This window comes from Magnolia sinica, chromosome 6 (genome assembly GCF_029962835.1).
Source record: "Magnolia sinica isolate HGM2019 chromosome 6, MsV1, whole genome shotgun sequence".
Lineage (NCBI taxonomy): Eukaryota > Viridiplantae > Streptophyta > Magnoliopsida > Magnoliales > Magnoliaceae > Magnolia > Magnolia sinica.
In genome coordinates, this window is record NC_080578.1 from 95,015,678 (window position 1) to 95,032,431 (window position 16,754).

Below are 16,754 nucleotides of genomic sequence, written 5' to 3' on the forward strand. Positions count from 1 at the left end.
TTGATCTGATTTCAACGATACACTCCATCTATAGCGGTAGCCATGATTTGGGCAGTTTAAGATTGACAGAGATGGCACTCAAAAAGGGCAGTTACAGAATAACTCAATAGATATGTATGGCAAAAGCATTCGCAAAGATACAACATGGATTGCAGGAAACTAGCTCAATTCAATTCATTGATAATCAACAACATTTCTTAATAGATATGTAAAGCCCAAGCAGATGATCAAGCTGTCAGTTTCATTTAAATATTCTATCTCATATAGAAACACCTCTGAGACATGTATTTCAACTACTGCAAATTGGAGCAAAACTTCTCTTGCCATCCACACAAATGTAATGAAACAGTGAAATAGATATTTCTGGCAATGCATAAGAAAGACCATTTGCATAAGAAGCCGTGCCTCATAGACTAGTAAAAACATGTGCTTCATCTTAACAATTTGATTTCAAGATCTAAAACCCAAGCTACACTTACCAAAATTGAAGAGCATTTTTTTCTGAAGAAGTAGAACACTCACTGAGGAGAGCAATGATCATTTGTATTGAGGATTGGAGTTAAAGGAAAACATGCGCCAGTTCAAACTGCCTTGTGCTCATTGATGAAGGTTCCCACAGTTTTGAACCACCGCATCAGATTCCGGTGATCCTTCACATAAAGCCATGCTTGAAGAAATAGAAAGAGGCTTTCGTTCAGACCACGCTCCTCCATGAATCCATGAAGGGCATCCCTCATCTTCTCTTCAAGATCTCTGCAAATTCATCCCAAAATTATCTAATTAGAAACCTAATCCATCCAGAAACATGCATACACATGCATGTGTCCACACCCACAATCAGTTATATGTGAATGTCACGTGCCACATAGCTCACATGTCAAGTCACAAGTGTGTCAGATATCTGAGACATAGTAAGGTGGCACACTCTATGAAGATAACTTCATGCAGAAATCAGGATACCCAATCATCAGGCGGGTACACTGTATTATAGACATTGGTCCGGTTCTCTGATTTCAGTAAAAATGTAGCAGTTACAGTTAGTCTGTTGGGTTGGATTACTTAACAAAGGAAATTATTGCATGGTATACATACAGAGTGGTTGTTAAGATCACCTTGCAAGAAATCACTTAAGAATAATTTACCAAGAGGCGGCTGCTGATTGAGTGGGCTGCAGTCGATTCGAAGATTAAGGAGTCCGATCTGTTTTGTTTCAAAGCCTAGTGTGGTCCGCTTTCTCAGCGGACCGCCGCTGTTCAGTCTTTTCTTTCTTTTGTGCTTTGCTTTTGTTTTTCTGTTCCTTTATCTTTGTTTTCCCATCTTCTTTTAATGATATTTGGTTATCTTTCAAAAAAAAAAAAAAATTTACCAAGAGGCTCTTTATATGGGTAAAATGGCAATTGTTGGTTTCTGAGATGTATAATTTTGAAAACATGCAATCTTAGGTTAGTTTAGGTCTTTAATAATACAGGGAAGCTGATTGATATGTTTCAGCCATGTGCTATGAAATTGTAGAACTTATAAAGTAATTAGGGTGTTCTTCGTGGAGAACCAATATATTCATTTTCCATCTTACTGTTTAGACTTAAGAGTGATCTTCCTTGTGATCTTTCATTTGTATCATCAATGTTTATTTATGTTGGCCCATGGCCCACCTAGGCCCACTGTAGGGCCCACCAATAACATAGGCCCACGGCACACTGTATGGCCCAAGACATGCTGATTTTTTTACTGTTTATTTATAGATTTGAGAGCCTAAATCAAGAATTGCAATTTACTGTTTTAGGAAAATATGGATACTGATTTAAAGATGTGATTGGAGACATGAGGGGGGATATGATTGAAGATATAGGGCTGATTTAGAGATGTAATTAGGATTATTTTCTGTAGTTGCTTTTATTATTATTAGGCTTTTACAATCTTAGGTAGATTAGATTGATTTGAAGTCAACTATGATTTATTTGAAATCAAATTCTCATTTGGGGAATTCTCATTAGATATTCACTTAGAATCTATAAAAAGGGTTAGTTCGAAACACCGTTCCCAATTCTATTTGGGGTAAGTGTGAGTCTCCCTCTCTATCTAATATTCTTGTGGGTGTACTCTTTCTCTGCAATTTGAATGTTGAGATCTCATTGAGTCAATAACCAGGTTGCACCATTTATGCTACATTTTCTGTTACACTGTTGAAGGATATTTTGGTCTTTTGTTAAGTTCCTTGTAATAGCAATTTCTTTGTACTGATCATAAGACTTAACAAGAAAGTCCACAAAAATGCCTTCATCAGAATAGGGTGAATTCTCCCAAGCTCTCTCCCATCCCATCTATTCTAACATGGCATACTTAGAATTTCCACGTGCTCTCGATAATCTTGCCCGTCTTCTACAATACAGATTCAGTAAAAACATTGTCTATGGTCTATACTAACATCATCAGGCCATAGAGCAAAATGTCATCTCAATCTGCTCATCGGGGTTCCCATCTGCATCTGCAGTCTATTTTTTTCCCTACTTCTATATAGTTTTGTCTCTTCTAACTACTTGTTGTAGCATTTGAAATTATAAAACCCACATCTTATAAGCCATTGTCACACTGAACAGTTTGTGCATGACGATTTGGTTCAAGTAATGTTGGAAATTCACCTACTTGTTTGGAATGCTTTAACATAACGGCTGTTGGCTGGTTTGGTCTCCTCACTTCATGGGGATTTAAGTGAAGAAGAGATACGTAGGAGTTTTATGCTTTGGCTTGTCCTCCTGTAAGCTAACCTCTTCTGGCTCTTTTTTTCTGCCAGATCCCATTACTGTTTTCTCCATGGAGATGTCCTCTCTGATTCCACCAGGTCACTAGAAAGTTGTTGTGGCACTCCTTGGTAGTTGGTACCTTCCCCAAAATTCTCACTATTGAATTAAGAAAGTGTTTTTTGGGGGGTCTATTTGGAAGGACACTCTTCCTTGTCTGTGTCAACCATTCAGATATTTGGGAATTGTCCAAGGTATTCCATATCAGTAACGGTGGCCATAGCAGTCACCACCATTACTGATACGGGTATCGTCTGTAATGGTCAATACGGAGGCATAATGATCGTTACAACCCCCATAATGGTTGGAATTTTTTTTAGCCAAAAAAATCCGAAAACATATTTAGAAAATACATAATAATGTAAATATTCCAAATATGTATTCATTTTTTATTTTGAACATGTTTTTGGTAGCATAACGGTCCACTCTTTGGTGAGAATGTTGTATCGGATTATCTGGTGAATTTATGAATGTAGTTACATGTTTCTAATGTTTACACATCACAATCAAGCATTAGAACTAGAAATCAGAAGAAAGAAAGAAAAAGAAAAAGAAAAGAAAAAAAAAAAAAAGAGGCATAAGTACTTCTTTTTTTTCTTGTTCTTTTTTTTTTCTTTTTTTAAAATGGTTCTCGGAGCTTCTATTTGCTCAAATCGCTTCAATCTACGGTTTTAATCCTAAAAACTATAGTAAGAATGGTCAAAATCTGCTATAGAATGATTAAGAGAGTTTTTGGAATAAGAAAAGTGGGAAAATGAATAGAAAAACATATGTGTGTGTGTGTGGTCATTTTTTGACTGCACCATAACGATACGGTCTTAAAAAACCAACCACCCTACTACACCCCCTCCTTTGCATAACGGTCACAATCGTTACCTATACATATCGGCATTTACGATTGTATCGTAACAGATACGGAACACCTTGCTCCACAACCACTCATCTAAGTCACCAGCACAAGATCTACCTCCTTCAGCAACTGAAGGAGCATATGAAGGGTATCATCCGCCAATGGCACGCCCTAAACCACCAAACATTCCATGACTCTCACTCCCACCCTTCCCTCCTAGCACTCATACCCCGTGTCGGGCTGATTTGAGACCACTTGAATGCCCCTAAGACGTGGAATTCAAACAACCCGTGGAATTCATCCCATTAATGCATATCCCTAACCACTCGACACCATTTCCTCAAATTCTTAAGGTAAAAAAATTAAAAAATCAAATTTGAATGAATAGTGTCTGATCAATTTGGGTACACTTGAATGGCCCCAAAACGGCTTATGCAATTTGTGAGATTCATGCCACTAATGCATATCCCTAACCATTTGACACCATTTTCCTCAAGAAATTTAAAGGAAAAAAATTAAATTAAATTGGGATGAATAGTGTCCGGCCAATTTAGATACACTCGAACGACCCCCAAAATAGCTCGAAATTGATGCAATTTGTGGAACTCATGCCACTAATGCATTTACCCCTGACTATTTGACACCATTTCCTTCAAGAAATTTGAGGAAAATAAAATAAAATAAAATTTGAATGAATAGTGTCGGGCTGATTTTAAAATAGCCTGAAATTCATGCAATCCATAGGATTCATCCGACTAATGCATATCCCTAAGCATTTGACACTATTCCCCTCAAGAAATTTGGAAAAAAAAAAAAAAACTTTAATGTCACTATTCATCCCAAAATGACGTGAAAGTTCCAAAACAAAAATAGAAAAATAGATGAAAAGCACTAATTTCATGCAAGCATGTGCAGATCTAAACTCCATACATGTATTTGAATAATCTATACTCCAAATATTTACAAAAAAAAAAAAAATTTTAAATGAAAATTAGTAAAAATTATATAAAACAGCTTTAAAAAAAAGCATGGCCATATTAATCACAAATCTAGAAATTTTTGGTTGATTTGGGAAAATAATGTTGGCTAATACATTGGCAATAAGAAAAAACAAATAAAAAATATAAATTTTTACATTTTTTATTTTACCTAGATTTGGCCCTACTCTTCAATTATTTAAAAAATGGCTTAAATCTTGTGTTTTATTTAATCTTCAAAAATTGCACAAATCTAGTTAAAAATGGGTGAAAAACATTCTCAAGAAGCAAACATATCAAAAAGATGAACGAAAATGGGGGAAATAAAAATCAGCCCACAAAAGGGGACTTGTAAACGTGTAACAGGCTAGCAACCCTAGGCCGTTAAACATAGTCATAAACGGACCGTTACGGCCCCATTATGGTCTGAAAACTTCGACATGGGCCCTTATGACCCCATATTGCGTAACTGCCCATGCCATTAAAATTACATAATGGCCATTATGGTCATTAGGTAACCGTTTTTATATACCTTAGTTCATATAAAGGTTATCATGCTGGAGATCATCGGTCCTAATCAATCTACTTTTATTACCGGCAAAGAACCTCCAACAACGTCTTGTTAGGTCTCAATCTAATTAGAGGCATTCAAAGGAACCCAAAGCCTCCAATATGCATCAAAGTGGAACTTCGCAATGCTTTCGACGATGTTTGATTGGGACTTTCTCTTTGCCACCCTTAAAGGCTCAACTTCCTAGACACTTAGATTCAATGGATTGAAGTTTGTATATTTGAACCAACTTTCTCGATCCTTGTTAATGGGCAAGCTTGTGGGATTTTTAGAAGTACGAGAGGCATCACACGAGGAGATCCCCTTTCTCCTTTTCTCCTTGCGATAGTCATGGAAATGTTTTCTAGCCTCATAAATAAATGCTACTACAATGGTTTGATAAAAACACTATTTTCTAGAGGTGATCTTTCATTAGTCATCAATCATTCATTGATGAGTCGATGATCTCCTCTTGTTTTCACATGCAAACTCCTTCATCGTTGACCATCTGTAATCTTTTAATGCATTTCGGTCATTTCTCTAGTTTAGCTATCAACTTCTCTAAGAGTTGTGATTTTTTTTTTCTTTTCTCCTGGTTGCAAAGATGTTAAGTGTGGCTTCCTCTATTGCGTCGAGATTTGAATAATTTGGATCCGGTGATCTGGTGGGTTTGTTGTCTCTCTTGTTGGATATCATGCCTGCGACGGGGATGCAAGATTCGTTAGTTCGGCACTTCAACAAATCTGGAGTCTCCTAGGTGAGGTCATTCTGTGCAGTGTTGTCTCAATCAGAGCCCGAAGGTGGCCTAAGTCATATGGCTTTCCTGTGGTCCTATGGTGCTCCGTTAAAAATTGCGACATTTTTTTTTCAAGATAGAAATTTTATTAAAGGGAGCCAAGGGCAACCTAAAAGCAACAAAACAACACAACAACACAAACAAAACAAAAAGAAACCAAAACCAACTATAGAACACAAAAATAAACAAAAACAATGAAGACAGAGAAAAACCAACTATACAACTCAAACCAAAGACTCCTAAAGAGAGCAAAAAGAGAAAGCAACAACACTATTCCAACAGATGAGAGATCAAAAAGTTGTTTGTGAGGTTGAGAGCAATGGACTAGTCCTTAATATCCTGGAAGATCAAACCATAAACTCTAGAGGAAGGGGAGGAGAGATCTTGAAAACTTTGGCTATTCCTTTCTCCCCATAACTTCCAAAGGGTCACCATCACAGCCAAGTGCTTAATCATCTTTTAGTCACTACCAAGTACCAAAACCTCCATGCCAAGGAAAAAAAAAACATACCGGAAACCGAGCTAGGCACTACCCAAGGAGTGGAATTTGATAAGGATTGACAACCAGACTTATGCAAGCGAAAGGGCAATGAAGAAACAGATGGTTGTTAAACTCCTCATTTCCAAGGCAAAGAATGCAGATGGTTGATAAACTCCTCATTGCCAAGGCAAAGAATGCAAACATTGGGAAGAATCATTCCCCTGCGCTATAGGTTGTCCACAGTGAGCACTCTTCCCCTAGCAAGGAGCCAGATAAAGGTTGTGACCTTTGGGGGGGCCTCCGTAAGACCAGACGAAGGAGGGAATCAAATCTTGAGCTAGAGGCTTGCTAGGGATGAGATGAAGAAAGAACTTGCAAGAGAAACTGCCAGAGGGGGACAACGCCCAAGAGACAGAATCATCCACCCCGGGAGGGTTGAATTCCTTGAAGAAGCTTCAGGAGCTCCAACAACTCTCAGATTTCAGCCTCCGATAAGGATCTCCTACAAGGCAGGCACCAAGATCCCGAACCAAAATCCAAAAAATAATTAGCAACAGTTGAAGATAAGTTAGAAATGATTATGGCCAAACCGGGGAAAGTAGAAGCTAGAGGCCTAGTTAAAATCCACCGATATGACCAAAACCAGATTTTATTCCCATCTCCAAGGCTAAAACAAATTCATTCCAAGAAGGAAGGTTTAAGATTGCGGCCTTCTCATGGCTCGCTGATTAAAATAGTATCCTGACCATCGATAACCTGCGCAAGAGATCTCTTGTTTTGCCAAATGCCTGCCCTCTCTGTTTGAAAGCCGAGGAGTTTATCAACCACATGTTCATCCACTACTACTTGAGAGTGGTTTGGTCTAATATTCTCATATCTACAAATGTGTGTTGGGTCATGCCTGGTTAGATTGACAGTTTGTTCTGGTCCTGGCATTATGGAGGAGGGGGTCTCTTAGGTAGTTCCAAATGGAGGATTGCATTGCTTGCTATTCTTTGGTTTATCTAGACGGAAAGAAATAACCGTTGTTTCCAAAACTTGAGTGGTTTAGTGTCAGGGACTTTTACTAGGGTGCAAAGTATATAACAGAGTGAGCTCCTTAAGGGCGTTTTCCTAGGTATCTAGTTTTTCTAAGTTGTAGTCTTTTTTCTGCTTTTGGTTTTCTTTTCTTTTTTCTTTTGTTTCCTGCGTGCCTTTATTCTCCTTTTCAACCTCTAGCCATAATAAATTGCATCATCTTTCAAAAACAAAGAAAAGGTCTCTCCCTCTTATATCAAAATTTATGGCTACACCTCTATTCAAATTTCATGCAATTAGTTGGAGCCAAATTTGAAGAGCTAAATCTCAAGGCAGACGAAGCATCACTCCTATTGTCGCGACAAACAAAGCCTACCTAATCAAGCAATTGTTGAAGATGGTCTAAGGGGACAACAGCTTGTGGAGTTGATGGGCAAAAAGTCCAAAATGAAATACATTAGTAACAAATCAATTTGGGAGATCAAGGTGGTGTTGGATTTTTCATGGGCTTAGCGGAGCATTTTGGGCTTTGGGCATCTGGCCATTTGTCACATCAGGCAAATCATTGAAAATGGAATTCTACTCACTTCTAGACAAGCTTGTAGGTGACCTTAGGGTAGACTCATTGACCGTTTTGAAGCCATTATGATATTTGGTTAGCCTCAACATCAAAATCAATGTGTTTATCTCTCAAAAAAATATAATAATAAATAAATAAAATAAAATAAAAATAAATCAATGTGTTTATCTCAAACAACACGTGGCCTCTGCCTCCCCCATCTTCTGACAGCACTAATGGACATCTTCGATGAAATAAGTCAATTGGAGTTGTTCGGCAGCATGGTTGATGAAATTGTGTGGACTCCTAATCCTCATGGAAACTTCTCCATTTCATCTACTACTGACGTTATTATCCTCTAACTCACCCTAGTGCTTTGGGTAGATCTCACCTGGTATAGAGGTGCTATCCCTTAGCACTCACATGTTGCATAGTTAGCGCTTCTCGGCAAACTTCAACTAAAGGACTTTGCATGGACGCACTTCGCAGCTCTATCTGTAAATCCATAATTCATAACGCAACTCAAAATTGGCTACAATAGTTGGAAGAATATTTAGATCACGTGCCATGAGTTGCAAGTTGAAAAAAAGATTTGCCACGATCAAACTAAAGGGATTAGCATGAAATTGGGGGCACCGTATGCAGGCACGTCGTGGTGGACACCCTCCTACGAGTACTTGGAAGGAGATGAAAAGTAAAATGAAAGAGCAATTCCTGGCCCTTTGATGAAGAGATCATGATCAAAGACCTTATCTCACAAAGTCAAGGAAGTCTAACCATCAATGATGCATAGGAAAGTATAACAATCTAACAGTTTGATGTGAAGTGGCAGAAAATGAGCAACAAAATGTGGGCCACTATGGCAATGTCTTCAAGAGATATTCAAAGGGAGATAACAATAGTTTAGACATCATGGCTCAGGTGAGGCTTACCAGACATCACTACAAATCCAAGAACACATCAAGAAAGCAGCAACTAGATACAAAAATCCAATTGGTCTGGGAGCACATGGATCCAGTCAAATGGCTCATATTATCAACCATTTAGACTGTGGGAGCCACAAGTCCAACCCCGTAGCTTTCAAGGCCTCATATATAAACCCTTGAGTGTAAAATGAGGTTCCGTACATTCCTACACCTCCATACTGACGCAGGGGAGGACGTGAGGTCGAGCACCGTCTTGGGGGGGGGGGGGTTTAGTTTCTTACTTGATAGCTTTCCATCTTTGATTACAAGTGCATATGAGTAGTATGAGACAATTAAGGGAAAGAGAGTTGTACCAACCAAAAACAAAACAAAACAAAACTTCTTTAACTAAAAGTTCACGTGCACATGAGGCTATATAAAGCCTTACATACAGAATAGAATACACAATGATTTACACTATTCAATTGAATGGTATTTGTTTCTTTCGTTTCCTGAGATGAGGTTATCTTAAACATTTTTTTTAACTAGTATACCTTGTATAGTTTATTTCCATACGTAGAGGATTCAAAGTTTATTGTTTTTCTTGTATAGATGGTTATAATCTCTATATATTCAACCCCATTGGGTTGTCTCAAATACGGAAAACCTTTTGGCTTCACAGTTTACATGGTATCAGAGCCCTACTGATCCAAATTCGCCCACCCCATCGTTACCAGCACCACCACCTGTCAGATCCGACCATCCCTGCGTCCGGTCATCACCTCTGCTGCGTCCGACTACCCCCTGCTCAATTTTTCAATATTCCAGATATAGATCCAGCGCTCCTGCTTGATTTTCCAATATCCCTGCTGCGTCCGGCCTCATCCCTGCTGCATCTGGTCACCCCCTGCTCGATTCTGCGTCGTCCGGCCACCCCCTGCTCGATTTTCCAATATTTCAGATCCAGATCCAGCGCTCCTGCTCAATTTTCCTACTCCAGATCTAGATCCAACACCCCTGCTCGATTTTCCTGACTTCCTCAAAGGTCATGGTTTGTGGGGACTAATTGATGGATCTGTTACTATCCCCACTTCCACAGATGCCGACAAATTAGCTGATTGGGAAATGAACAATGGACGGATTATCACCTGGATTCTTGATTCGGTCAATCGGTCCATTGTTGTTGGCCTCAAACCTCATCGCACTTCTAAGGCAATGTAGGAGCATCTCCAGACAATTTATCAACAAAGTAATGCGGTCCGGTTATACCACCTGGAACAGGATCTCGTTAACCTTACTCAGGGCGACGACAATATTCAATCATTTTACTCCAAAATTGTCACAATTTGGACAGAGATGACTATGATGGATCCAACATTTCCTCATGACTTTAAGATATTCCAAACTATGCACGTGAGTGCATAAGTTCGATAATTTCTTATGAAGCTGCGTCTGGAATTTGAGCATTGTCGGGCTGCTCTCTTGAACCGTAGCCTTATTTCATTAAATTCGGTTATTAATGATTTATTGGTTGAGGAACAACGACTATAAGTTCTCTCTCTTCCTTCCTCAACTCCGGGATTATCTGATATGGTGCTTGCTGTGTCCACCACTACACCAACACGTGGTTCCACTCCTTTGACTTATCGCGTGTAATAAGGTGGGTCATGTTGTCGCTCAATGCAAAGAATGGTGTGCTTATTGTCGACGGATTGGTCATGGTATTCGAGACGCCGGACACGTGCCTATGCATCTTCTTTCGGCCATAGTCGTGGCCGTGGTCATGCTCTTTCTGCCACTGCCGCCACTATTTCTTCCGAGCCGTCGTTAGTGATTCTACTTTTATGCTTCGTTGAAGGTTTTTCGTGCCCTTTCTGCTGGTATGTCGATATATCCCCATTTTCTACATGGTTCTTCAATTCGGGTACTTCCAATCATATAACTTTGTATCCCATCTTCGTGACATTCGTCCCCACACCAGAAATAAGCTATTTCTTCTGCGAATGGCACTAGACTACCTATTCAATTTCGTTGGATCATTGACTTTCTCTCCTTCTCCTCATCGCCAGTTCACCCTTCATGATGTGTTTCATGTCCCTAACCTCTCCTCCAATTTAATTTCGTTGGTCAACTCACATCCAATAATTGCTTAGTCATATTTCTCCCCAACCGTTGTTTTGTGCGAGAATCCGCAACGGAAGGTACTTGGGAGGGGTAGACGGCATGGTCGTCTGTACGTGCTGGATTTTGATTCATCTGTCACTTCGGCTCGTTGTTTTCTCCATCTTCATCAGATATTTGTTCGGCAAATAAATTTTGGAAACTGTGACACTTTCGCCTGGGTCATCCACATTCCGATCGGTTACTTCAGTTAATTTCGTCTGGCATGTTAAGGAATATTTCTCTTAATAAAAATGATTTGGATTATTCTTGTTCTTCCTGTTGTCTTTCAAAAAGTAAGTGTATTCACTTTTCTCTAAGTACTACAAAATCATCTTCTACGTTTAAACTTGTGCATACGGATGTCTAGGGTCCTTCACTAATTATGTCTCTCTCTGAGTTACGATACTATGTTATATTCATTGATGATTTCACATGTTACACTTGGATTTACTTTCTGCAATCGAAGTCACAGGTTTTTGAAAAATTCAAGTTATTTCACTCTATGGTGGAGACTCAATTTTGGGTTCCAGTTCAAACTCTCCGCTCTGACTCAGGGGATATCTCTTAACCGATTTTCGTACATTTCTTCAAGGGCATGGGATTATTCATCAGACCACCTGTTCTGATACTCACAACAGAACAGGGTGGCTGAACGAAAAAATCGTCATATTGTTGAAACTACCAACACCCTGATGACGGCTATGAGTGTTCCTCGTTCTTTCTAGGCGGAAGCAATGTTACGTCTACTTGATTAACCGGATGCCAACCAAAGTTCTAAACAGTAAATCTCCTTACTTTGTTCTCACCAACTTACCTCCTGCATATTCCACATTTCATATTTTTGGTTGTATCTGTTATGTTCACATGGCTTCACGTGAACGTAACAAACTATCTCCAAAATCAGTGAAATGTGTGTACTTGGGATTTGGAGAAACTTAGAAGGGTTTTTGATGTTATGATCCAGTTTCTCGTCGTGTTCGGGTTTCACAACATGTTGTTTTTCTTGAACACATTGTCTTTCATTCATCTCTTCCCCCTCTGCACACTCCAAACTCTCCTGGTCTAACTGCCTTTCTAGAAATTCCGTTTGCCTCAACTATTCTCCCTCGTCCGTTGCAGGTTTACTCACGTCGACCATGTACAAATCCACCACCTATTACTCAACCCGAACCTCCTGTATTGCAGATCCCGAACCTACCTCGATACATCGTTTCCGCTTGTGAACATCGAGCGCCCGATCGCTTGATATGCTCTATGTCTGTCATGAATGCTACTCTGGATACTGTCTTTATTCCTACTTCATACTCTCGGAGTCATTCATGATTGTTGGAAGAAGGCTATGGCGTAAGAACTTGCGGCATTGGATGATAATCATACGTGGGACATTGTCACTCTACCCGCTAACAACAGCTAATTAGTAACAAATGGATTTATTCTGTCAAGCTCAAGTCCGATGGATCATTGATCAATACAAGGCTCGACTTGTCGCTCAGTGATACAAACAAGAATACGGAATTGATTATGATGAGAATTTCGCTCCTGTGGCCAAGATAAAAACTGTTTGTACTCTTCTAGCTATATCTTTTGTTCGCTCATGACCACTCACTCAAATGGATATGAAAATGCCTTTCTTCATGGAGACCTCTAAAAACCGTATATTTGAAACCTCCTCCCGGCTCTTTAATCCCTAACAATAAGATATGTCGCCTAAAGAAAGTCCTGTACGGCCTCAAACAGCACCTCGGGCATGGTTTCAACGCTTTCACGATATTGTTACGGGTGTTGGCTTTACTCAAAGTGGTCATGATCATCCTTATTTTTACGCACCACGCTCACTTAATTGTCATTGTTCGGCATGTTGACGACCTCCTCCGACCGGTAGTGATGCTACGGCATTTCGCTTTAAAGAAAGTTCCGCAATCATCCTTCAAGATGAAATACCTCGCCATCTAACATACTTTCTTGGACTTGAATTTTCACATTCCAACCGTGGGATCCTGGTCAGCCAGAGTAAATATACCAAGGATCTTCTCGCATCGATCATCTGACGGATCAAGACGTTCAGACTCTTAGAACTTAACGCTCACTATGGCCGTGACGATGGTGATCTACTTGCAGCCTAACTTATACCGCCGTTTGTCGGGAGTCTGGTTTACTTAACTATGACTCGCCTTGATATCGCTTACGCCGGCCCAAGTCGTCAATCTGCTTGTCGCTCTCGGACTCTTCGTATGATCGCGTGTTGCGCGATCCTTCGCACTTCGTGGAACTCTAGATCGATCCATGTTCTTCTCCTCCACGGTGACTTTCTGGACCTTCATACTTATTCGTGAGACTGCGATCAGGGCTGGGCGTTCACACGAAGATCTACCACCTTGACTATTATGTCTTTCTCGGACTTTCTCACATGTCATGAAAGAAATAGCAATCAATGCATTTCCAAATTAAGCACCAAAAGTCCAATGGGAATTCACAGCGTTAGTAAGCCTAGAATCCACCTAAGTTACTGTGACTTCTTCAGACTTGGGCATTCCTCTACATAATTCTACTCCTACTCCAAATGTCGACTAATTCAATTTCCATTCGATTATCTCAACCCGGATATTATTACATAGTAATCAGAACGAAGATAATTGAAATGATGAAGGTTCATTTATCCGCAAGCAAATTTGCAGTGGGCTCATTCTCATTCACATGTTGCATCCCATGGTCGATTGCCGATCATTCCACCAAGTCCCTCACTTTACACGTCATCTTGTTCTAGTCAGCAAACTATACTTGTCAATGACTCAAGTTAGTTTGAGGGGGATGTTAGACGGGCCACATACCTTGTATAACTAATATACCTTGTATAGTTTATTTCATAGGTAGAGGATGTACAATAAGTAATTGTACTATTCCTTGTAACTCTCTGTTTTTATACAGCCTCACATACAGAATAGAATACACAAATGATTTACACTATTCGATTGAATGGTATTTGTTTCTTTCGTTTCCTGAGATGAGGTAATCTTAAACATTTTTTTTAAAAGTAGTGAGTTCAAATCTTGTAGTGAGACCCAACAAACCTAATCCCCTCTTCCTCACTATTGTCATTGCTGCAAAACCTATCCCCATTTGCAATTCATTGAATATGAAGATTGCGGCCCTAAAATCAATACATATACGTTCATGTTCACTTTAGTTCATACCCTTTCCTTACGCTTCCTCAGTAGAATTATTCAATAACTAGTTATGTGTAATTGCTATCAAGTGAACTATCTTTAGCGCTTGACGATTTTGTACAACTCAATTCACTTTCATCCTTCCCTCACAAACCCCAAATGCCTCTTACTACTAGTTTCTTCTAAGAAAATGCACGAAAGCCAAAATACGAACCTTGCAGTGCATATTAGACAAAACCCCAAAATCATACACAACAAGAAAAGCAATGAACAAAGAGAAAGAGAGAGAGACGCACTGAAAAGCAGGGCCTTGATACGTGGACGGAACGCGGACGAATTGTGAGGAGGAATTCTTGAGTGTTGGGCGCATGGAAATGGAGTGAATTCCCATTGCGTCGGGATAGAGACCACACAAGAAGTGGAGCCTTTCCTTCCGCCCAGGCTTCGAGATGTCGACATGAAGGAAAAGCTGATTAATGCCGTCATCGTCTTCGTCATCACCGCCACCGGGGATGATGCTGGCCAGTCTCATGACAGAGATGGTGATCTCCTCGTCGCCATAGGATCGACGGAGGACCGGACCGTCGTTGTCGAGCGCGCCTTTCACGACAGAGAAAGGAGACGGAGGGTTTACCTTTGGAGGCGGCGACATTTTGGAGACTTCAAGGTAATGCTCTTTGAGGGAACGGAGGAGGATGGAGTCCACAGCGGAGGAGACGCTACTTGTGCTGGATGCGTGCCTCCTCGCTAACGTGAGCTGGGGGCGTAGGGCGCACAGGCACCCTGCCGACAAGGCCCGCTTCCACATCTCTCTCTCTCTCTCTCTCTGCTTCGGTGTGGGAGAAGGGGGTGCTGGTATTGTTGCCCGGCCAGCTGCGTACGGCACACGTGTAGAGGTGAAGCAGTGCGCAGGGTTTAAAGGAAACGGATTGGCTACTCGCGTGCCACCAACTCCGTGGCTGGTGGTCGGTGCTCTGTGGGCCCCAACATGATGTATGTGTTTCATCCATTCTGTTCATCCATTTTTACATATCATTTTATGTCGTAATCCTAAAAATTAGAGGGATATAAATCTCAGGTGGACCACACCACATGAAAACAATAGCAATTGGATATCCACCATTAAAATCCTCCCAAGGCCCACTATATTGTTTATTTGACATCCAACCTGTTTATTAGGTCATACAGGCCTAGATGAAGAGAAAAAGAATATATCAGATTGATCCAAAACTTTTATGGCCTGGAATGTTTTTAATGGTTGACACTCATTCAACATTGTTTTGGGTCCACTTGAGATTTGGATATACCAAATTTTTGGACTGATTCCGGAAATTGATATGTAAAAATAGATTAAAGGCATTAATGAAATACACACATCATGATGGGCCCACATATCACCAACCACTGGCCATTGGCTGATGCCAGGGGGAGTTGCTAACGGCGGGAACAAATTGGCTACTCCCCCTAACACCATCCCATGGCTGGTGGTCAGTGCTCCGTGGGTCTCACCATGATGTGTGTGTTTCATCCATGCCAGATGAGACCAAAATGAGAGGGATATAAAACTCAGGTAGACTACACCATGGGAAAACAATAGTAATTGAATATCCACCATTAAAATACTCCTAAGGCCCACTGTATTATTTATCCAACCTGTTGATTAGGCCATACAGCACAGATGAAGGGAAAAAACAAATATGTGCTTTATCCAAAACTTTTATGGCCTCCAAAATGTTCTTAATGGTCTATGTTCATTTAACAATGTTTCCTATAATGTGGCCCACTCGAGATTGATATATACCTCATTTTTGGTCTCATACTCTACAATGATCTATGAAAAATAGATGTACAGCATGGATAAAACACACACATCATGGTGGGGCCCACAGAGCACCGACCATCAGCCATTACCTGGTGGCAGGGGGAGTAGCCAATCCGTTTCCGTCCAAACGTGCCTTAGTTAACTTTATGTATACGTGTCATGTGTTGCATCGTCAGTTCTAAACTCTGATCATCACCGTGAATTTGGATCAGTAGATCAGAGACGCGCACGTGCCAATCAACCAAAAGAAGGCTACTATCAATTCATACGAGGGCCTGTTTGGATTCACTGAAACATAAATCAAGGAAATGCCATTTTCCATGAACGTGGTATTTTGGTTGTTTATTTTTTATAATATCCTTGAAAATGCTATTTCACTTTCCTGTGATTTCTTGAATATATATATATATATATATATATATATATATATATATATATATATATATCAATTTTTCTCTCCTTATTGTTGAAAAACTTCATTTGCATGGCGAGGACGAGAGGAGATGACCCCTCCCTTTATAAAGTATCATCATCCACTTCCAAGTTCTTGTATGTGCCACAGCTCATCTTCAAGTGGCCCCACATGTCCTGGTAGCTCACCCCTTAGGGGTCATTGCAAGAGAGTGTGTGCGCTTTGGGGCGTTTTCTCCCATTTTTATCTCAACCATCACT

General features: G+C 40.2%; 1 protein-coding gene across 1 annotated transcript; it reads right to left on the reverse strand.

Moving 5' to 3' along the window:
* Positions 1-224: 224 nt before the first annotated feature.
* On the reverse strand, positions 225-15,152 carry LOC131249141 (uncharacterized protein At2g39795, mitochondrial). The gene is made up of 2 exons (XM_058249718.1): positions 14,557-15,152; positions 225-753 (listed from the first exon to the last, which is right to left on the reverse strand). The coding sequence occupies exons 1-2, from the start codon at positions 15,066-15,068 to the stop codon at positions 582-584; spliced, it is 684 nt and encodes a 227-aa protein (XP_058105701.1). The 5' UTR covers positions 15,069-15,152; the 3' UTR covers positions 225-581.
* Positions 15,153-16,754: the final 1,602 nt, after the last annotated feature.